General features: G+C 36.7%; 1 protein-coding gene across 2 annotated transcripts in view; it reads left to right on the top strand.

The window, feature by feature from the left end:
- Positions 1–24057, top strand: part of HECW2 (HECT, C2 and WW domain containing E3 ubiquitin protein ligase 2) — a 402132-nt gene that overhangs the window by 149968 nt on the left and 228107 nt on the right. For both annotated transcript variants that reach the window (XM_030804281.1, XM_030804280.1), the window contains exon 2: positions 9172–9498. In XM_030804281.1, the coding sequence (XP_030660141.1) occupies positions 9207–9498 (292 nt within the window). In that variant the 5' untranslated portion in view covers positions 9172–9206. The remainder of the gene's footprint in view (positions 1–9171; positions 9499–24057) is intronic.

Genomic DNA, 24057 nt, shown 5'->3' with positions numbered 1-24057 from the left:
CCGTGTCAAATCTTAAAAATATGTTTTTAATGGCTTCATAATAGTCTATAAGGTAGATACACCATAATGTAAATACTTCTCCATTGTTGGACATTTGTTTTTAATTTGTTCTCTATTTTGAATAATGTTGTGGTGATCATCTTTTTATAACTCTTTGCCGGCATCTCTGCTTCTTTCCTTAGGGTAGAGCCCTGGAAATGAATCACTGGGCCTAAGGGTGTGAGCATACCTAAAGCTCCAGAAAGCTTTGTAAAACTATCCTCTCAGCAACATATGAGTGTTGTCTCTCACTACATTTTCACTTGAGTACTGTTGTTTTTCAAAGTTGATGTTTTAGTGGACAACAATTATATCTCTTTTTTAAAAATGTGTTTTGATACATACTTATTGATTCAATTTTTTTGTAAAGTATCTACTCATACCTTCAAAGAAGGTTTTAATTAAATAATTGAATTAAAAATCTCACTGAGTTTAAAGAACTAAAAGAGTTAAATATTAATGATTTTCTCTTTTTAATCTAGTTGCATATTTAATGATTTAAAGCTAAACCAACATCCTGAAAGCATTCTTGAACTCAGTCTTTAAAATTAACAATTTTTTGGAACTTTAAATTATTTCTATTTGTGTACATCCCTTTTCCAGATTTACATTTGGGCAATTTTTATGTTGTGGATTATAACATATTCTTTAGTAAAATTTTGGGGAAAACAGGCTTTTCCTAAAGGACAGCAGGCTGGAGGATAAATTGCATTTTCTGATAGTTTTACACCTGGAAAGAGGAAGTGAGGGGCAGATCCAGTTACCCCAGGTTCTCTGTTCAGTTCTCATTTCCTAGCAAGTTGTGTAGAAGGACATTTTCTGGTTTTCCTAATCATTTTGTTAGCATACTCTTGCTGAGTAAGCTAAGCATCAAGGTATGATTATCTATGATAAACACGGAGTTTATCTGAATGTTCATTTATACTGAATGACTGAAAATGCTCTCTCTTGCTACACACAGGGAAAATCCACTGGCGGGGAGCTTTGGCAGAAGATTTGGTGATGTCTTTGTTCATCTCAGATGCCAATTGGCCTTGCTGAGGATGGGTTACTGCTTTCTTTTCCTATAGTTCTCACATCTCTACTTACTGCAGGCTAATTATATCTTGACTATAAATGTAGTTTTTCACCCTTTGTTTTCCTCATTTAGATAGTAAAAAAAATTAAAAATCACTTGGAGTTTGAAGCATAGTATAGTTGAACAGGTGTGTGTGTGTGTGTGTGTGTGTGTGTGTTGTATGTTGTGTCTTTTGGAATTTGAAGGGTTAAACAAGTTTGTCTTTTATTATTATTGGTTTTATTTATCAATGCCAACTCTAGGGCATTAGATCCTAGGATGCATTTCTTAAATTCTATAAAAATCCTCTGACAATGTTTTTCAGTACTTGCCCTTCAGGTGAGGTTTAATAAATTGACATTCACCTCCAGATTCTTTAGCAAAATTATTTTAAATAAAAAACACTTGCTTAATGTATTTGTCATCTGCTACTGTCTATATCTTCTGAACAGAATCTGCTGGTTTCGGAATTGAAGTTGTATACTAAGGCATTTTGTGATTTGCTTAGTAATTAAATCTCTCTTGACCTCTTGAAGAAAAATGATTTTGTTTTCAGTTGTTTGAAACAGATGTCTTTTATCTGGGAGAGCAGCATGGTGCAGACCTAATCATATTTAGAAGGAGAGTTTTTAAAAATTTTTTAAGGAGTGCTACATCATGTTAAATTGTGCCCACTGGGAATGGGACATATAGCTGCAGCACAGACTCACCCTGGGAGGGATGGGTTATCTAAGGAGCTTTAAAGGACCAGCTTTCTACTTAAGCCATATAGTGAATATTAACCTGTTTCCCTTGCCGTCGGCTTTATTTTCTAAAGCTTTTCAAAAGAACGTGGATAATTTTCTGAAGAAAATGTGTCTTTCTTATTGCAGAAGGCAGTAAGAAATGTGAAATCAAGAAGCAAATTGAGAGTTCTTAGGTTTCAGTATGAGAAAATGTGCAGCAGCCGTTCTCTGTTATTGAGTAACACTGATTTTCCCATATGAGAATATTACATTGAATAAGGTAGTTAAAACTCAAATTTTAGGTATAAAATTTACTTACAGTGCTTTGATTTTTTTCATTATTATGTGACTTTGCAAATTAATTTTTGCACAGTACTTATTTACTATCAAAACATGAACTCTAAAAACTATATTACATTTCCTGTAAGGGAAAAATTAAGGTTTCCAAAGCAATTAGATAATAGTCCCTTGTTGTAATCTAAATAAAAATCATTGATTTACTTCCTTTCCAGTTGACCTAGGTTATGTAAAGTAAAACATCTGAATGAGGTTTTTAAACCCTGATGTAAGACTTTTAGGGATACATTGGCATAGTCAATTTTAATTAATACTAGGGCTATTATTGAGCAGAGACTTGCATGTGAATATTTGTTTTATCCCTGGCCTCATAATAACCGACAATTTGGACCCACCCTCATAAGAGTTATATTTACTTGGATATATTGCGTTTACTTCCATCACACCTGAAATGATTTTGATTTTCTCAGCCCTGTCAATGTTTCTGGGATTCTGTTGTCACTTAGATTGAAAATCCAGAATTTAGTCCTAATTTCACCCTCACTTTTATCCCCTATATTCAATCTGTCATCATGTCTATGGGTTCTTCCTCTGAAACATTCTTGATTGATATTTCCTTTTCATGTCACTAAAATCTGTCTTCTGCCAACAGCACTGGGTTCCTTGACTGATCAGTTTCTCACTGGTTTCCTCACCTCTGTTTTCTTACTGTTATAATCAGCCCTGCATAAACTCTCAGATTATGTTTCCTCAGACTTCCCTTTCCTATTTTCGCCTCTCTTCTCAAGACCCTGGAATGGCTCCCCACTCATTACTCTTGGTCAGGTTCCAATAGGAATACGTCAAGTTCTGTGGCCAAGTTTCTTAAATTCTTGTCTCCTCTCTCTTACATCTCACACTGTCCCATCGCTGGCTTGTGGGCGGTGGGCTCTGCAATTCTTTTCTAAGGGGGTTGTTTGGAGGTTGTCATTACTTTTTAATACAGAAACAGTTCTATAAAAGCTACGGTTGAGTTTCTTAAGCTGTAACTCAAGGCCTGTATAACCTAATGTGACTGATTTCTGAGCCCTGGAAACCAGGAGCCATGTGGAATAGGTGGACACAGGGGAAGGGTGGACGTTTTCTTCTTCTTTTCTAAGTACAGGGTCATCTAGACTAGGCAGAACTTCTAGTGATTTTTAATATGTAAAGTTGGTCTTCAGCATTTACTTTCTGTTCACTGTCTTCCAAATCCTGGTGTTCCTCTCCCCAGGCTCTTAGGCATAAATAGTTACCCTAGACTAAATAATGCATTAATTAATTCAGTAGTTATAATGTTTGCCTACTAAAATAACCATGGCTACTTTTTATTGAACACTTTCATCCACAGTATTTCAATCCTTACAACAACCTTGCATGGTACATCAAAATTACTTCTATTTAATAGATAAATAAATTGAGGCAGGGTGAAGTTTAAATATATACAGCTACTGATTTATGTACTGGCTTACAAATAACCTGTATATATTTGAATATCACTTAGGAAAAGTTTGTATCATATATGAGAGTTTGTTAAAGGAATATATAGAAAACCTCCGTGCCTTCCCCACTTCATCTCCTCCCCTGACACACAAGCACCTCTGGGACACTGTTCGGCTTTTGAAGACTATACAGCTTCAGGGTAGAAGAAAAGAAGCAAAAAGAGATATAAAGAGTTTCTGAGACTTGTCAACCTCCCCATCCTCAAGTCTATCCCCAGAAAACCCTCCACCCCCGGACTGGATGTCTTCATATAACAGGATTGAACAATGATTCCTATTAGAGATTTGGCTCAAAAAGCATCTTTGTGCTAAAGTGTAATGAAAGAACTCTTGGAAGGATTAAGGAATTCTTGGTTATTAACACATTACTGTCAGCTAGTTCAATGACATCTTCTTCTGAGCTACCTTCAGGGTCTTTCTGATCAATAGAGTTGAAAAGGAAGTGGGGGCACCTCCATGGTTTAAATCTGTACTTCCTGGTCCTGTATGTAGCTGTGGAGCACGTGAAATGTGGTCAGTTTGAACTGAAATGTGCTTTAAGTGTAAAATCCACACTGGATTTAAAAGCCTTAGTATTTAAAAAAAGAAAGAAAAAAATTAGTAACTGTTTATATTAATGTTGAAACAATAAGTTTGGATATAGTGAGTTAAATAAAATGTTATTAAAATTTTCATCTGTTTTATGTTTTTAAAATGTGATTACTAGAAAATTTTAAATTACACCCATGGGTTGTGTTATATTTCAATTGGACAGTGCTGGTTTGGGCTAATTCTCCACCTGTCCTATGTCTTCCAGCTTTTGTTCAGCCTAGTAGCCATGCTCTGTACTGTGTCTCCTCTCTTTCCTACATCTTCATTCTCTCCTCTTTACTGGCCCTTTTCTCTCAGTTTTTATTCATTCAGCAAATATTTCCTGTTTTCTTAGTTCCGATGCTGGCGTTAGGAACATGCAGAATCTCTTCCATCCTAAAAACAAAACAAAACGTGAAAGCAAACAAACCCAACTCTGTCTCAATCCATGTCGCCCTCCCCACATGCCTCCTTCTCTTCGCCGTCCAGCCTTTTGAGGAAGAGTCTGGATTCTTTACCCCACTTTTACCACTCCATGCTAACTCTTTCGGCCACTGATTTTCCCCACTCCTCAGTCTTTCCCTGCAGCATTTGACACTGTCCTTGGAGTCTCTCCTTCCTTGACTTTGAAGTTCTCTCTCTCTCTCTTTGATTTTTCTCTCTGCCGCTTTAACTTTGTTTTTAAGCATGTGACTGACTCATCAGCTTTGTGATGCTGGGGTGGGCCTAACCTCTTGGAGCCTCAGTATCTTATGTGTCACATTGGGGCTTGCATTCGTCAGTGGGCACTGTGGTGACGCACCCCCTCCAAGGCTGGTGCTTTTTTTTTTTGAGACAGAGTCTCACTCTGTTGCCCAGGCTGGAGTGCAGTGGTGCGATCTCGGCTCACTGCAACCCTTACTTCCCTGGTTCAAGCGATTCTCGTGCCTCAGCCTCCCGAGTAGCTGGGATTACAGGCATGTTCCACCATGCCCAGCTAATTTTTGTGTTTTTAGTGGAGACAGAGTTTTACCATGTTGGCCAGGCTCGTCTTGAACTCCTGACCTTGGGTGATCTGACTGCCTCAGCCTCCCAAAGTGCTGGATTACAAGCCTGAGCCACTGTGCCCAGCCAGTACATGGTTTCTTTTGCAGGATTCTCATTGTCTTCACCGGGTTCTGTGGAAACTCTACATTTGTTTTTTTCTTCCCCGCCTGCCAGTACTCTTCCTTGGTAGTTTCTTTGTATCCATGCTTCCAGTTAGAATGCTCTTCATGCGTTTCTTTTTTTTCTAATTCTTTAAGGCTCACCTCAGATATCACCTCTGCCACCAAGTGTTTTCTGTCTTCTTCAGCCAAACTTTTGCCTCACAAATCTGTCTCAGTTTCCTCATCTGAAAACAGAGATAATGATGTTATCTCTCGGAATTAATTCACAACATTCTGAGGCCTTACTCAAGATACCCGATGTGAAAGTGCTTTGGAAAAGGTTAACCCATTATAAATATATTTTTATCACTTTCAGATGCCCTACAACATTTATTGTCCCCACAACATATTTGTTAAGACTAATTATACATGTATATAAAGTGCCATTGGTACCAGCTTGAATTATCTCATATATGAATATTTGCTTTTGTTCCCCAAAATTTCAAGTTCCCACAGGGAAAGGGCTCTGTTAGGAAAATAAAAGAAAGAAATTGAAAAAAAAAATACCTTACTCTTTTTACTATTTAGCATACGCTGCAGCTTTATGGTAGACATGTAGTAGTAGATGGTCTATACATTTTTGCAGGTGCAATTAAGCTAGCAGATTCACACATTTCTAACTCTTTTTGTTCTTCCACTGAAAACAAATATGTATTGTGTATTTGGTTTTTGGCCCTTAGTTGCATGTCTTTTCTTGTTAGAATGCAGGCTTTTTTGAACTAGGGACTTTGACTTTTGCTCTATTGTATCCTTAATGCTTTTCACTTAGGAGGAGCACAGTAATTTGTTGCATGAACGATGAACCCACTACTGGTGATGAAGTTGAGTTTCAACTTTTTTTTTTTTTTTTCGAGACGGAGTCTCGCTCTGTCGCCCAGACTGGAGTCCAGTGGTGCGATCTCTGCTCACTGCAAGCTCCGCCTCCCGGGTTCATGCCATTCTCCTGCCTCAGCCTCCCGAGTAGCTGGGACTACAGGTGCCCGCCACCATGCCCAGCTAATTTTTTCTATTTTGTAGTAGAGACAGGGTTTCACTGTATTAGCCAGGATGGTCTCGATCTCCTGACCTCATGATCCACCTGCCTCAGCCTCTCAAAGTGCTGGGATTACAGGCTTGAGCCACCGTGCCCAGCTTGAAGACCAGGGAATGGCTCTTGTCAGTGTTATGGGGCCAAAGCTTGGGCTCTGAGATATCTGAGGTCTTCACTGCCTACAAGGCTCTTCTGTTTCTGTTAGGGGCTATACTTTGAAATACTGAAGATGCTGATTAAGTAGAAGGGGTGATGGGAATTATGGGAGTATTAAAACCAGTTCTTGATATAATTAAAGTAGAATGTAGTCACATAATGGTATTAATAGCTAAACCTGACCAAGCACTTACTATATGCCAGACACTGTTTGAAATGTTTTATCTGTACTGATTTATTTAGTTCTCTCCAAAATCCTATGAGGCAGATGTTATTATGTTCTTCCTGGATAGGTGGGAAAACAGAGGGACAGAGAGTTAAAATAACTTGCCTAAGATCATAGAATGATAGAAAGTAAAGATATAACCAAAATCCAGAAGTTGGGCTTTAGAGCTTTTTCTCTTAGCTGCTGTGCTAACCTATCTCTCTACTTAAGTACAGACAATTTAAAAACAGTAATGTGGGCATACATACATGTTATTTCACTTTTTTCTAGAGCAGAATAATTATCAGTGTTTCTTCTGTTGTGGTTTTAAGCTATAAGGGTTGTGGCCTATTTCTTTCTTTCAGGGAAGTAGTTTAGTTATATACAGCCTGCATTTTTTATTCAACTACAATGTGTTAGGAGTTAATTATTTATAGTTCTTGCTGAAGCTGATGTGCTGCATGACTCACTGAGTTTATAAAGAAAAAGTCAGTAAAATGAAATTTCATGAAACTATCAGATTAGAAGTTGACCTGTATTTTAAGCTTCATAGATTAGAGATTTTCTAATAATTATGGATTCTTTTATGGTATTAGAGTTACCATAGACCACATACAGAAAATAAGTGCCAACTTTATGAAGAGAGATATGGAATTTAAAACCACTGAACTGAGAAAATCAGCTTATCTGTTCATTTTTATTTCTATCCTTTTCACAAAAGATATCTTGTCCAAGTTATTTTCATTGAAGAGATAGTGCTCAAAGTATGAGATCTACTTTATGGCAGAAACTATTTGAATAAATACATTTGCAAGTGCTATAAACCTAGCACAGAAGCATGTCCTCTTTATCCAAAGCGTCTGTGAACTGAATTGGAGGATGGGAGAAATTAGGGAACCCTGTCTTCCCTTGCCCCCCTCTCAGACTCAGTAGCCAAGGTTGTTAGCTGTCATGTAAATATTGCACCCAAGGTTACTTTGCTTGTTTTTTAAATGAAAACTCATGCAGTGGGTGTTGAAATATATCATATGAGAAGTGCTAATGTGAGTGGCAGAAAGTTTTTTCATAGACTTCCCAGGACCCAATAGGGTTTGCCTTGAAATGAAACATGGCATAATGAAGATGGTGGCAGGTACTAAGAGTGCGGAATAAATGTTAAATCCATAAATTCATGAGTGGATTATGTAGTTCTGAAAGGGATGGTACAGAAGAAAATCAGATCAATTCTATGTAAAGCTAGTGAGATCCGAGTGAGGTAATGTAAACCCATGGCAAACAGGTAAGGCGCTGGTAGATAGAACCTTAGTTGTACTGCGTTAAAGTACGGGAGGTACTGGAGTCTCTGTCTGTATCTGGAAGTATTTTAGAACTAGACTCAGTGAGCCAAAAAGGGGCTGTATAAGTTCCAACAGGGAAGGCCTTGTTCCTTTGGATGGAGGCCAAGTGGGAGCCAAAGGAAATAGCTTATCATGATCCAGATGGCCCAAATAATGTGGACCAGCCAGAAAGTCAGGATGGCAAGGGGCAGGCTCAGGAAAGGGACTGGAGATACAAGTTATGCCAAGAAGTATCTAGGAGAAAGATGCTTACTCTTCCTGCATCTGTTCATTTAACAAATATTTATCGACATGTACTGTGTAGCAGGCACTGTTACTGGGGATAAAGTAGCCAACAAAACAGATGAAAATCCCTGCCTTTGTAAAACTTACATTCTTGTCAGGGGAAGTAGACAATAACCAAATAAATAAGTAAATTGTATGGTATATTAGATCACAAAAATTGCTATAGAGAAAAATAAAGCAAGAAAGGAGGGATGGGGAATGCTGAGGTGCTGCAGTTTTAAATGTGATGGCCACTGTATTTAGGAGAAGAGGTGACATTTGAGCAAGCTCCTGAAAAGATTTCAGTGAGTTACATTCTTATGCTAAGGAAACTGAGCAAGTGAACTTGTACTTAGTGGTGTACTTCAACTGTGTTTGGCATGTGTCTTGCTATTATAAAATTTCATTGCAGCAGCAAATAAATATGTGTGTGGGATGGAAAAGGAGAAGAGGATGCCATGTTTGAACATGGGGTGTTTGGGAAAGGATAGACCTAAAAGGGATGGCAGGGAAATCCTCTCCTTGATTGCTAGGAGAAAGCTGTGCCAAGTGAAATCGAGGGTTACAGGCATGTGACAGCCTTTGCCATCATGTGACTTGACTCTATAGAAGCTGTTTCTGACATCATCAGTTGACAGTAGAATAATAGGTTTTATTTTGACAACAGAAGATTATTGCATGATCAGGCTTTAATAAACAACCTTTAAGCCTTTATGTCTGGAAAGCTTAAATCTAATTCTTCGCGTTGTAGCACTAATGTTTTATGTTTATCTGTCTCTTGCAGCTTTGTAGGCAGCCAACCCCAGAGAGGCAGACGGGATGGCTAGTTCAGCCCGGGAGCACCTGCTTTTTGTGAGGCGTCGAAATCCCCAGATGCGGTACACATTGAGCCCAGAGAACCTCCAGAGCCTCGCCGCCCAGAGCTCCATGCCAGAGAACATGACCCTGCAGCGGGCCAACAGCGACACCGACCTGGTGACTTCTGAGAGCCGCTCCAGCTTAACTGCCAGCATGTATGAGTACACTCTGGGGCAAGCCCAGAACCTCATTATCTTCTGGGACATTAAAGAGGAGGTGGACCCCAGTGATTGGATTGGACTTTATCATATAGGTGAGTCGAATGGAATGGACTTGCATGTGACTCAGAGCATACAAGTTCTTAGTTTGACATTTTTACCATTCTGTATTTTCTCCTGGAAAAAAATTCACATGCACATATACACATAGCAGATTCTGGGAATTTATTTTTTTTCTTCTTTGGGAGGAGGAGATTCAATAGTACATTTGCTTATATTATGAAGTTTGTGGTTACATCTCTACCTCATTAAATGTCAGAACCTTCAGAACCTTCAGGTGTTACAATATTTTCTATTAGGTCGATGCAAAAGTAATTGCACCAATAAAACTTCTCCTTTCTCTTGATCAGCAGTTCCATTTTAGAAAGAGATATCTATTAACGTTTACTAACATTTTTAAACTGATGAAAGAGATGTGTAGATTTAGATGACATTTTAAAAGCTCTGTATTTTCTAAAATTTGAGTTTTGTTAAGAACTACTTGTAGCCTAAGATGTCTTTTTATTTTTAAATTTCGTGACTCTGTTCTAGATCAATTAGGGGAAGGAAGTGTCATGTTTTCCTGACAAATGACTTATAAATAATTGCTATTTGTTTTAATAAAAACAGTCCAGCTCTGTTTAGCTAATTTATGCTTGTTGTTCTTAGTGAACTTACATTTGCTGAGTGAGTGATGAATGAAACATCCCCAAAAGTATGAAGTCTGCCACATTGGAAAGCAAAAATCTAACCTACCAACTAAACAGAAAGAAAATTGAAATCCAACCCAATAATAAAATCTGACATTTTCCAAAGTTGGAGAACTTTTCATTGAATGAAGAAAATTCTTTCCAAAATTTAGCATCAGATATTAGGAAGACATTGTTGCTTTCAATGTAAGTTGTAAGCCAAGCATCCCCCCACCACCCTGCCGCCCTTTTTTTTTAACGAATAAATCAGAGGAAAAAAAGATCCATCTGTTTATGGCAGTACTTCTTAGCCAGGGAAGATTTTGCCCCCTAGAGGACATTCGGCAAGGTTTGGAGACGTTTTTGGTTGTCACAACTGGGTAGGGGGATATGAGGCCAGGATGCTGTAAAACATCCAGCAATGTATAGGACAGCCTCCCTCCACAGTGATCTAGCCCCAAATGCTAATAGCACCACTGTTGAGAAGCCCTGTCTGAGGCAAAACAACACTCTTGCTGAAATTTTGTTAGATTGTTCAACCCACTGAAATGTATTTTTCTCTGGGATAAAGAATTTTATATTGACTGAAATAAAAACATTTGATTTGTATTCACTTATATAACTCTTAATGGTTAATCATGCTGGAAAGCAAAAAATCTAAAATGGGCAAAGCTTTAATGAACTATCATCTCTCTTTTTTTTCCTTATGGTAACCAAAAAAGGGGAAAAGTCTTCACAGCATTTTCCCTAAGTGTGTTTAAAAATATAATCAAATTGAGGAAGATACATAATTTAAAAATTACATTTGTATTATTATGTTCACAAAAAATCTCAGTTTTGTTGGGACTTTAGACGTAACCCTTTTGATCTGAATGTAATTTCACTCTTTTGCACTTCATATAAATTCTCTTTAGATTTTCTCATTTTTTACCATTTTAGATTTTATTTTATAATCTTAATAGAAGACTTAATATAAGACTAAAAATATCAAATTGTAGTTTTAAAAATCCTTTTATGATATTTATTTGGGAAATAATCAATTTTACTTTCTCGTATAAGATGATTTGTTTTGTGTATGAATAACTTAATCTTTAAACTGCTAGAATCATTTTAAAAGTTGATTCCCATACACACACTTGCTTTATTTCCCTGTCTAAATTTAATCAGGAAGGAACTAAGGAATTCCAACTACAATGAATCTTATCTCCAAGTGACCAAACCCACAAAATCTTGATGTTGTTATATTTTACTTTCTAGAGGAAGAAGTATAGGTCAGAGTCCTAAGCCTGGAATTAATCCAAGGCTATCACTAGGAAAGCAGAATTAGGAAATAAATCCCTTTTGAAAAGTGATAACTCTTCATCAGTTTATTTCAAGAAGCTTCTGTGTCTTTCTTATATAAGTTATCATTGTGTCTTTGTTCTCTTGTATGTTACATGTCTTTTTTCCCCTCCTTTGGCTACTTTCAAGATTTTTCTCTTTACCTTGGTTTCCAGCAGTTTGTCTATGCTATACCTAGGTGTGATTTTCTTTTTATTTATTCCAGTTAATATTCTCTGAGCTTCGTAAGTTAATGTTTTTGATGAAATTTGGACAAATATTGGCCATTATTTCTTCAAATATTTTTTCTATTTTTATTTTTTCTTCTTTTTCTGAGACGCCAGTTATACATATGTTAGAATCATTTCATGTTGTTCTGCAAGGCCCCGAGGCCCTGGTTCATTTTCCTTCAACATCTTTTCTCTTTGATATTCAAATTTGATAATTTCTATTTATCTATTTTCAAGTTCACTAACTTTGCCCTTTTTTTTTGTCTTCATTCTGTTGTCAATTCCACCCAGTGGATTTTTAAACTTTGAGTTATGTGACTTTTCATTTCTAGAATATGCATTTCTCTTTTTCCAGTTTTCATTTCTCTTATGAGATTTCTTGTGTGTTAACTCATTCAGATCATATTTCTGTTCAGTTCTTCAAACTGAATTGAATATAGCTACTTTAAAGTTTCTGTCTTCTAATTTCAACATCTAGGCCATCTCAGGATAAGTTCCTGTTGACTATTTTTTTTTTCATTGACCATGGTTCTTATTTTTTGGTTTCTTTGCATAGCTAGCACTTTTTGATTTTACACTGGATATTAAGGATTCTATATGGTAGAAATTTTGAGTTCTGTGGAATAACAATGTTGTTTTTTTTTCTAATAAGCAGATTTATTTCTTTGAACTTGTGTAGGTTTGATTTTTTACACTTCGTTAGACTGGATCTGTGGAAAGGCCAGTGTATTTTTCTACTATTTCTAACTTGATGGAATTCATCCTCCGAGTTTGGTCTCCCCTATGGATTTTGTTAGGTCTTGCTTTTGGGCTGTGGTAAAATAACTGTGTGGTAGGCCTTATTCTACTATATTGTGCTTATTCCTAAGCAGCAGCATTTCTGATGTCTTGGCTGGATGCCTGGAGTGCTAGCCAGGTCTCTTCACTCTGGCTGGGCTGTAGCTCCAACATTCACCAGCACTGCTTAACCTCTGGTCACTCTGTTGTCCTCTCAGCCCTGTAAAGCTGCTCTCCATAAAGCCTTGGTCATTTCTTTCTGAGCATGTGCAGCCCAGACCTTGGCCAAAGATTTGTAGGGGATTGCCTTTATGGACTTCTGGCCCTCATCCTTCTAGAGCTCTTTTCTTTCCAGGGCCCTGGCCTGGAGATTCTAGTACTCCAGTTGACCCAGACTCTGATCTCTGTATCCAAGCTCAGCAGAACTGCTATGGACTCTAGCTTCTTGCTCTACACTCAGGAAATTGTCCTCCATCTGAGATTTGGGTGATCATAGAGTCACCTCATAAGTTTCTCTTTTCTCTGAGATTATAGTCTAACACCATCTGTTTTCCAATGTCTGAAAACCACTTCTACTTCTAATTTTATAGTTACGTACATTGGGAAGGCTAGTCTGGTGCTAATTACTTCAGTAAGGCCTGAAGCAGAAGTTCCTTTATAATGTGATTTAGGATGGGAGATAAGAGGTCTCAATTTTCCCCTCTAGCCATTTCCAAAGAACTCTGAATAAAATTGATTGCTTACATCTATGTTGTCACTTCTTACTATATTTTCTAATAGATTTCTATCCCTAGCAGGAAAGAGGGATGAGGACCTGGCATCCCAGACCCCACAAGGGTCCATTTTCTGCCCCCTTCTCTCTGTAGTCAGAACCCTGATGGGGTCAGTGTGGTGAGCAGTAAGTCCTTAATCTCAGGGCAGGTAGGCCCTCCCTAGGCTCAGGAAAGGTCTAAACTTGTACGCTAATCTAACCTTTGAGTAGTCTAGAAGTAGACATGTGACTTGGTTCTTGCCCATGAGATCTAATGGGAAACCTTTGGGGGAACTTTGCTTTCCAATAAAAGCCAGAGTTTCATGAAGAGTCTTTTAAACTTCCTCTCCTCTTGTACTTGGAACTCTGGTGAAAAGATACGATGTCTTGAGCTGTTGCATCCATATAGCAATCATGAGGCATCAGTCAAGAGAATAATAATAATAATGGATGGCAGAGCAGAAAATAGATCTTGGACTGGCACTCTGAAGTTCATGTTATATGTGGAAAAAAATGTTTTCTTTGTTTAAGTCAGCAGCAGGCTTTCTTGTACCTGCAGTTGTTCCTAATAGAGCCGCAAACACAGCTAGAAATATAAGGGAAAAGGGTAACAACTGCTTTTAAAGGCAAGATAAAGAATGAGTGGGCTGCTTTGGTAGTTACTACTTCGTGGGGAGTGTTAAGGACTATTTTAATATCTGTGAAAGCCACCACGTCGTTTTTAAAAGAAGTAACACAAATTTTGATATAAAAATTCTGAACACAGTAACTCCAAGCCATGTGGAAATTTTCAATGCTTTAATAGGACCAATACTGTGTTGGGAATCATCTTTCGAATGAATAATTAATAACATGAAAATGTGCAAAACAATTTTTTGGATGCTATTAAATGAAAGTAGGTAAAATGATACATTTGGAGAGGAAGTGAAAAAAAAGAGAAAACACCATGTTAGAATGGGAAAAAATTTTTGAGGCTCAGGTTAAGTCATAAATTTAATACTGTGTGGCTAAACAGGAACATGCATAATAAATTCTCTCTTGGGCTCTGTGAAATAGATATGCTGAGAATGCTGGTTTCATAACAATAGCATGTATGTCAGAAATAGCTTCAGATTTCTGTACCTTTTGGTAGGAAGCAGCCTCTCCCCTTCAGTTGTGTCCTGAGAAGCCTGACTGTTTCCTAGCAACTTCTAGTTTTAGTTATGGAACAGAGAGATGGTCTCTATAGAAATAAGTCCCAAAGGAGAAGGAATTTAGTAGAACATCAAGCTGATGAGGTGTGGCTTGTTGGCACACTCTGCATTTTGATTGTGTTTCTCTTGGCTTACATTTTCTTCCCCTCTAGAAGTGTGAGTTTTGTTTTTGTTTGGCTCATTGTGCAGAATGTTTTGAACTGTACAACTCACTCCAGATGACTTGTAGCACTTCTAATCTGGAGGGAAAACATGCATGTGAATCAGAAAAATAAATCCGTCTTTAGGCATTTTTAGGCAGTAAATAGGCCCTATTGGAAATACAAAGAAAAAAGTTGAAAATATCAAAGCATTATTTGAGAAGACTTTGGGTGTGAACACAGTTCTCAAAACATATGCTAATTATATTTCCTCCTTCCAGAAAGCCTCGTATACACCCTGAGATTTCTAGAGATGATCACAATGGAGCTATAGGCCCAAATCTCCAAATTACAACAATTAATCCCTTGCAGATGGTTTGCGGAAATCCCTAGGCTTATAATTTATTGTTGGTCTCCAAATTAGAATTGATTCCTCACAAAGTTAACAGTGCTATTTATTGCCTCCTCCTAAGTGCACCAAATAAAAAGAACCAAATGCTTATCTTATACAAAGACACTTAGGTCATCCAACACAAACAGCTTTCCATGAAGAATCAAATGGAAACAGTTTAAAGAGGATGTAGATCATACTAAATTTGTTTCAGGCTCACTATCTAATTCCCCTTCACCTTTGGACCTGTGCTTATTTTTCTGGCTGTTCAAAAGAAAAAGAAACACTTCAAAAGGCTTCATTTGCCATTTCTCATTTGTAAGCAACTTCAGGTACTTAACAGAACTAGGAAAGTGCACGTTAAGACAATTATTTATTTTTTTATTTTGCATAATGAAAATGTGAAAGTGTATACTATGCTATATAGCAGTAGTTATTCAAAGTACTGGTCTGCAAACTGTTACTGATCTGTGAACAGATAAGGTGCTGTCTCCAGAACGTAAATCAGTATACTGATTACTTCAATGAGAAAATGTTGCTATATAAAAAAAAAAAAAACATCTAAACTAAAGTTTCTTGATGAAGTATTTCAGATTCTGGCTCAAGCTTCTTATATTGTCATGGACCGGTAATAAATAATTTACCAGCATTTCTCTGGACCACACTTTAAGTAGACCTCTCAGTGTTTATGGATTGATTATGTCTTCAAAAATGAATGGCAGAACAACTGTATTTTGACTGTCAGTCTTAAAAAAGTATCATGGTAATATATTTTGACATTTTTCATATTTCTTCACATTTGGAGAATAAAATAAAGTAAGATTGCAACAGTGAGCCAGAGCATTATCATCATATATCTTAGAGCTCTAAGATCCCAAAGTTTAAGCTTATGTTTTATAAATAAATAACTAAGGTCTAGAATGATGATACCCTACATCTTGTTGGGGGAAGAGTCAAGGCTGGAACTTCAGTGTCCTATGTCCCAAGTCTTCATTTTTCTTTCCTGTGCTGAGAATTGTAGTCTGGTATTTCCCAATTGTTAATTACTTGCTCACCACCTTCTTGATTTTTTGCAGTTTTAGATGATTGGCTATAGTGTTAATATTTTTCTTTAAACCATCTAATTGACAAAGGACCAGAATAGACACTTCTCAAAAGAAGACAAGCAAATGTCCAACAGGTATATGAAAAAAAAATCAACATCACTAATCACCACGGATATGCAAATCAAAACCACAATGAGATATCACCCCACACCTATTAGAATGGCTGTTATCAAAAAGACAAAAGATAACAAGTGTTGGTGACATTTGGAGAAAAGGGAACCCTTACGCACTGTAGGTGGGAATGTAAATTAGTACAGCCATTATGGAAAACAATACAGGCATAACTCAGAGATAGTGTGGTTTCTGTTCTGGATTCCCATAATAAAGTAAATAGCAAATTAACGCCAGTCACGCAAAGTTTTTTGGTTTCTCAGTGCATGTAAAAGTTGTGTGTACACTATACTGTAATCTAAATATTAAGTGTGCAATAGCACTATGTCTAGAAAAAGCTGATGTACATACCTTAATTTAAAAAGACTTTATCATTAAAAAATGCTAATGATCATCTGAGCTTCAGTAAGTCATCATGTTTTTGCTGGTGGAGGGTCTTGCCTCCATGTTGATGGCTGCTGACTGATCAGGGTGGTGGTTGCTGAAGGTTGGGGTAGCTGCACAATGTCTTTAAGTAAGACAGTAGTGAAGTTTGCTACATTGACAGACTCTTCCTTTCACGAAAGATTTCTCTGTAGCATGAATGCTATTTGATAGCATTTTACCCACAGTAGAACTTTTTTCAAAATTGGAGTCAATCTTTTCAAACCCTGCTGCTAGTTTCTCAACTCAGTTTATGGAATATTCTAATGTTTTGTTGTAATTTCAACAATGTTCACAGCTTCTTTATCAGGAGTAGATTTTATCTCAGGAAACCACTTTCTTTACTCACCCATAAGAAGGAACTCCTTATCCATTCAAGTTTTATCATAAGATTGGAGCAACTCAGTTACCTCTTCAGGCACCACTTCTAATGCTAGTTCTTTTGCTCTTTCTACCACATTTACAGTGACTTCCGTCACTGAAGTCTTGAACCCTTCAAAGTCATCCATGAGGATTGGAATCAACTTCTTCCAGACTTCTGTCAATGGTGATATTTTAGTCTACCCCATGAATTGTGAATGGCATCTAGAATGGTGAATCCCTTCCAGAAGGTTTTTAATTTACTTTGCCCAGATTCATCAGAGAAATTACTATCTATGGCAGCTATAGCCTTAAGAAATGTATTGCTTAAATAATAAGACTTGAAATTCAAAATTACTCCTTGGCCCATGGGCTACAGAATGAGTGTTGTGTTAGCAGGCATGAAAACAACATTAATTTCCTTGTAAATCTTCATCAGACCTCTTAGGTGACTTGTTGCAGGGTTTTTTTTTCCAAGCAGTATGTCTCAATAGTGGCCTTAAAATATTCAGCAAAATATTCAGTAAAAATATTCAGTAAATCTAAATGACAGACGTGCTGTCATTTTGGCTTTGTTGTTCAATTTCTAGAGTGCCAACAGAGTGGCTTTAGTATAATTCTTAAGGGCTCTAGGATTTCTGGAATGGTAAATGAGCATTGGCTTCAACTTAAAGTCACCAGCTGTATGAGCCCCTAACAAGAGAGTCAATCTATTCTTTAAGCTTTAAAGCCAGACATTGACATCTCCTCTAGCTATGGAAGTCCTAGATGGCATCTTCTTCCAATAGAAGGCTGTTTTGCCCACACTGAAAATCATTTGTTTACCGTAGCTACCTTAATCAATGATCTTAGCTAGATCTTCTGGATAACTTACTGCAACTTCTACATCAACACTTGCTGTTTTACTTTGTACTTTTATGCTATAGAGATGGCTTCTTTCATTAAACCTTATGAATCAACCTTTCCTAGCTTCCAGCTTTTCTTCTGCAGCTTCCTTACCTCTCTCAGCCTTCATAGAATTGAATAGGTTTAGGGTCTTGCTCTGGATTAGGCTTGGTTTAAGGGAATATTTTGACTACTTTGATCTTCTCTCCAGACCCCTATAATTTTCTCCATATCAATAATAAGGCTGTTTCACTTTCTTATCATTCGTATGTACTTTGGAATAGCACTTTAAATTTCCTTCACGAACGTTTCCTTTGCTTTTACAACTTGGCTAACTGTTCGAAGCAAGAGGCCTAGCTTTTGGCCTGTCTCAACTTTTGAGATGCCTTCCTCACTAAGTTTAATCACTTTTAACTTTTGATTTAAAGTGAGAGATGTGTGACTTTTCCTTTCATTTAAGTACTTAGAGGCCGTTGTAGGGTTATTAATTGGCCTAATTTCAATATTGTTGTGTCTCAGGAGATAGGACGGCTGAAGAGAGGGAGAAAGAGGTTGGTTGGGTCAGTGGAACAGTCAGAACACACACAGTATTCATTGATTAAGTTTATAGTCTTGGGCACAGTTCATGGTGCCTCAAAACAACTACAATAATATCATCAAAAGACCACTGATCAGAGATCATCATAACAGGCATAATAATAATTAAAAAGCTTGAAATATTGCAATAAATACCAAAATGTGACACAGACATGAAGTGAGCATATGCTGTTAGAAAAGAAATGGCACCAATAGACTTGCTCAATGTGGGGTTGCCACACACCTTCTATTTGTAACAAAAACACATTATCTGTGAAGTGCAATAAAGCAAAGCGTCATAAAAAGAGTTTTCTATGTAGGCTTCTCAAAAAATTAAAAATATAAATACTACATGACCCAGCAGTCCCACTTATGGGTATACATATCCAAAGGAAATGAAGTCAGCATACAGAAGAGATATCTGGATTCCCATGTTTATTGCATCACTATTTACGATAGCCAAAATATGCAGTCAACCTAAGTGTCCATCAGTGGATGAGTGGATAAGAAAAATATGATACACACACACACACACACACAAAATGGAGTACTATACATTCATTAAAAAAGAAGGAAACCCTCTCATTTGTGACAACATAGATGAACCTGGAGGTGAAGTGAAATAACTCATTTGATTAAAACAAAACATACTCTCTACCCTGATGATGTTCTAAGCAATAGTATTAGAGAAAGGTTTGCGTTGTTAGGTATATTTCTTTCTGACATGCATTAACTGTTAAGGAATAACTTTTGTCAATGAACTACCCAGGACCGTCACAGCAGCATACTTTGAGAAGCTCTGACGTTATCAATTGTTGAGATCACAGGCGCTACAGTTAGACACACACACACTAGTAAATTCAATGAATGACTAGCTGAGTGACCATGGGCAGAATATTTAACTTTTTAAACCTCAATTTCTCCATCTTTAAAAAAATGACTTAAGAAACCACCAATATTATGAGAATTAAATGAGATATTGCATATAAAATGCTTGGCAGGGTGCTTGGGCAGATTGTAAGGTTATGATTATTATAAACTATCATTAATATTTTGGTAATTATTAATGATAATAAAATCATTTTACCGGTAGCCTGAAGCTGCAGCTCAAACTTACCCACTGAATGAATTCCCAAGAAGGGTTTTCCAGTTTAAAGTGACACAATGGGCCACTTCTACTTAAGGAAAGCAAAATTCATTTATTTGAAGCAGAGCTCTAGAAATTATATAAGCACTTAAAATGTGAATGCTAAATAATACAGTATTTTAATTTGAGTATTATTTAGGTTCTAAATCAACATGCTTTACAAGGTGATGGGAAATCTGCAATTTAATCTGAAATTCAATCAAATGGAACAAATAATTAATGCATTAGGTTTTTCATCTTCAGAATAGCTATCAAATACAGTTAAGAGTGCCCGATCCTAAATTCTTTTGAAATTTTATCATTCCTGCCAAAGAAAAGTTGTTTTAGGTCATATTTTTAAAATTTTAAAATGCTCTTAGAAAATAAGAGCTTTGAACATGAAATTGTTTTTTGGAACAACTTAACTCTAAATTCTTTTCACCTAGTCAGATTATGCTGCAATAATTTACTAACTCTGAATCCTCAGGGCTTAACAGAACAAAGGATTATTTATTGCTAATGCTGCATGTCTAGTGTGGGTTGGCAGGGGGCTTGATTCATACTGTCACTTAGGGACTCAGGCTTATCACCTTCTTTATTTTTTCCATATTGGATTATTAAAGGCTCAACCATTTTATCATTATGCCATCTGGTCACATGACCTCTTTGGGCAAGTGTCAGGGGAAGAGAGAGCTGGAAACTCTTTTGCTGGCTCTTAAATGCTTAGGCACCAAAGCCACACATTTCACTTCAGCTCAGAGCTCATTGTTCAGCATTGTTAGCAAAATTCTGCCTAACTGCAGGGCGACTGGGAAATGCATAGAAGCCTTTGGCTATTCAGTGACCAATCAGTGTCTCTACCATAGTAGAATATCTTGCTAACAATGTATCTGGTCCTCTAGTCTGTTTCAAAGCCTAAGACATCCTTGTATGGTCACTGCAAGAATAGATACTAGGGGTTAGAAAGTCTCGTACTTTGGAATACACTTTGCAAGGTGTTCAGAGACTGAATGAGCAGGCATAACCAGGGCAGTACCAAGGACTGTGTGACCATTATAGATGAAAAATAGCTTAGTGGAATCTGAATTCACAGGATCACCTTGGTATCTCAGACTATCACGGATCTTCCTTTTAATATGCGTGTGGAAGATTTGGTCCACAGAAGAGTCCACATGTTCAAAATGGTTATGAAAGACTCCCCTGGATATTAGGTAGGTTTATCGAAAATTACATAGGTTGGTGTAGCCAAAGAAGCTTTAGTGTATTTTATGCCTTAACATATTGACTGCAAGCGATACTTGATACAGGCATTCTTCTCTCCATAGATTGAGATGATTCTAGAAACATTACCTTTATTGTACTTTTATTGCCCCCCATGCTCATTTGTGTCCTTTTCCTTAAAGGAGACTCCTATAGCCAAAATTAGTAAATGTTAAATAATTGTAAATATTTTGTGATTGTGTTAAAATAGCTTTTGCATGAGGTTTAGAAATTCTTTGTTCTGGTTGCTACCATTACTAACCCACAAAATAATTGCTTACTATACATACTAATTTTATAGTGTTTGTTATAATTATCTTTTTATACTTTCTTAAGGACTAAATAGTGGACACACCTATAAAGTTACTTAAATGCCATTATTTTATTCTGCTATTTTTCTTAAAGTCTGTTTTGTCTGTTATCAGTTGTTATATCAACTTCCTTTCGGTTAGTTTTTGCTTAGTGTATCTTTTCCCATCAATTTACTTTCAGCCATTGTTTGGCATGCTCTAGATTTATCTGCTGTAAATCATGTAAAGCTTTATGATTTTTAATCTAATTTAAGTGAGCATCTTTTAAAATTGGTACATGTAGAGTTTTTTACATCTGCTTTTACTTTTGATATGTTTGGACTTATTACAACATCTTATTTATTTTCTGTATATCATGCTTTTTCTTAGTTTTTTTCCCCCTGTTTTTATACCCTCAATGGAAATGATGAGTTGTTTTTACTCCCACATCTCACATTCTTCCTGAGCCTATTTGCTTGGAATTTAAACATTCTAGTCTATTCTCTTAAAAGTTTATCCTTTCAATTTTTGACATATGCAATTGAGTTGGCATATAATGAATCGGGATCTTTAAGTGCCTCAAACTGTACAAGAATCTTAGGATCTTTTCATTCCAATCACTTTCTTTCCCATCTTCACTTTTATTGTTGACGACATTTAATTCCATCCTATTTTAAACCCCTTCTTCCACATTAGTCATTACTATTATTATTGTGTTTTTTTCATAGACATATTCTATGTAACAAACCTCCATAACATAATGTCTGAAAACAATAATCTTTTGGATAAATAAACAATTTGAAGATGAAGAAAAAAAGCCTGACTTATGTGAATCAGCAGCACCAGAGTACACTGGGCTTGATTTTCTTATAGAACACATACATACAAAAAAAGTTGCATTATAAAATAAATGGAAGCACATAGGTGAAGTTTACAATTTAACTTCAAATCCTTGTTGGTTTACCAAACCAAAGAATATCTTCTTTTCTTGATTAATGTAGGTTATGACGAAAGGTGTCAGATATATCCAAAATTTTCTCTTCATTTTCTCCAGTGGATCTTCCCCTTAACAGGCTCTCATGTGTTCTCTATTTCATTTTGCACCAGCTATTTTTATCATTATTTGTAAAGTCAAGGCCTTAAACCAATCTTATGCTTGCAATCTTTGAGTTACAGTGGAGCTGTGATAACTATCAAAGTCATTATATTTTTTTCCGTCAATTGTTTCCCACAATCTGGCTGACATTATTGTTGAATTGTTGAATAAATACAGACTTGCTTCACAGTAGTGTGCAGTTCATATGGACTTCAGAGAAACTGCATTGAGCAACTCAGATTTTCAACCTGTTTTAAGTTTAGAAACCAGAGTATTGTAACTCAGATTTAGTGGTGATGTTAAGGGATTCGTCCACATTTTCATAGTTTGAGTTTTCGTACTTATTTTATTTAAATTATGAATTACAAAACTCCAAATGTATGTTCATTGAGTTAGCATGATATTTCTCTTCCTTCATCAAAATGTGTAAAACAACAGTCAAATAGTATAAATGGTCACATTTTCTCAGCTGCTGTAGTTCATAAAATCATTACCAGAACCATGGTAATGCCTTACCTACAAACAAGCTGGAGCTGGATAGAGTCTCCATTAACCTCAACATTGGGTAATAATACAGTGGCTCCAAGGATGGTTTTGGAGTGGGGGTACGGGACAGTAGTTGGCACTTGGAAGAGTTGCTGAACCATTCCGAGCCTCAGTTTCTTAATATACCAACCTCATAAGATTGCACTGAAGGTGGAACAAGATAACATTTGTAATTGTGATACATGAGTAGCCAGGTAGCCACCCCACTACCCACATCCCCAACAAACATTTGTTGAGAACCTACTGTGTGGCTGCCACTAGGCAATAGGATAAAACATGAATCAGCTCATAATAGGTGAGATATAAGTAGGAAGGAAATAATTGTAATGCACTGTGTTCAGAACAATATTACAAAGACCACAAGAGCATGGAGAAGGGGCAGTTTAATGCCTGAGATGGGTTCAGAGATGGGAAGGGTATAGAAAGGGCTTTACCAAGAAGATGATATTTGGACTTCATGTGAAATTGAGATTTTTTTGGCATTCACACACAAGAAAGGTCATTCCAGGAGGTGGAAATTGTATGTGCACATGCCAATCTTTTGTCTCGAAGGGTTTGCAGATGTACTTGAAGAGAACACCTCCTGTTCCCTTCCCTTTTTCTGTCTGAATTCCGTGTATCTTTTAAGCAAGGATTCAGAAAAATCGCCCACTCTGTGGGTAATCTACCTAACTATTCTGGGTAATCAGTCTGTTTTCCTACTCCCTTAGGTATTTTATAATATCACTGTCTCAGTGCTGATTACACTGTGTTATTTATAATTTGTCTTTCTCCGTGCTTCTTTCTTCCATTGCACTCTTAACTCCTTAACTGCATCTTGTTCATGTTGTAAGCTGAGCACTTTACCCAGCTCTCTGTTCTGCATTATCTGTGCAGATTCATTAATTCATTCGAGAGTTGGTTTTAAGCTAGAGTAATTATGGTATGAATAAATACTTTTTTATTGAGGATGATTCCATATTATGTAGCTTTCAACTAATGATTTTATTGAACAGAATATCTTTGGTATTCATTCATCCATTTGCTTAACAACGTTAGAACTTTACTATGTACCAGGCTTCTGAAAAAATTTTTTAAATATCCTCTATATTCAGGATCATAGTTAATAAGTCATCATTGCAGGTTTTTCCTAATTTTTTACAGTGTACCAGCTTTTTGTTTCCCATTTCCTTACCTATAGGATCTGTCTTCAATATTGAAAGCATTTTATGTTTAAATAGAAATAACTTTTTCCTGAATTCAGTGTGTCTGCTGCTTTATACTCTCATTTTTTGGTCCTTTCTTATTCTCTCGTTTCCGAAAATGTGTATCTGTTGCTCTAAGCAGTCATAGATGTTTTCCTGAA

The sequence above is a fragment of the Nomascus leucogenys genome, chromosome 22a (genome assembly GCF_006542625.1).
Source record: "Nomascus leucogenys isolate Asia chromosome 22a, Asia_NLE_v1, whole genome shotgun sequence".
In the NCBI taxonomy this organism is placed as follows: domain Eukaryota; kingdom Metazoa; phylum Chordata; class Mammalia; order Primates; family Hylobatidae; genus Nomascus; species Nomascus leucogenys.
Note: the sequence above shows the minus strand (reverse complement) of the source record. Positions and strands in the feature narration are given on the sequence as shown.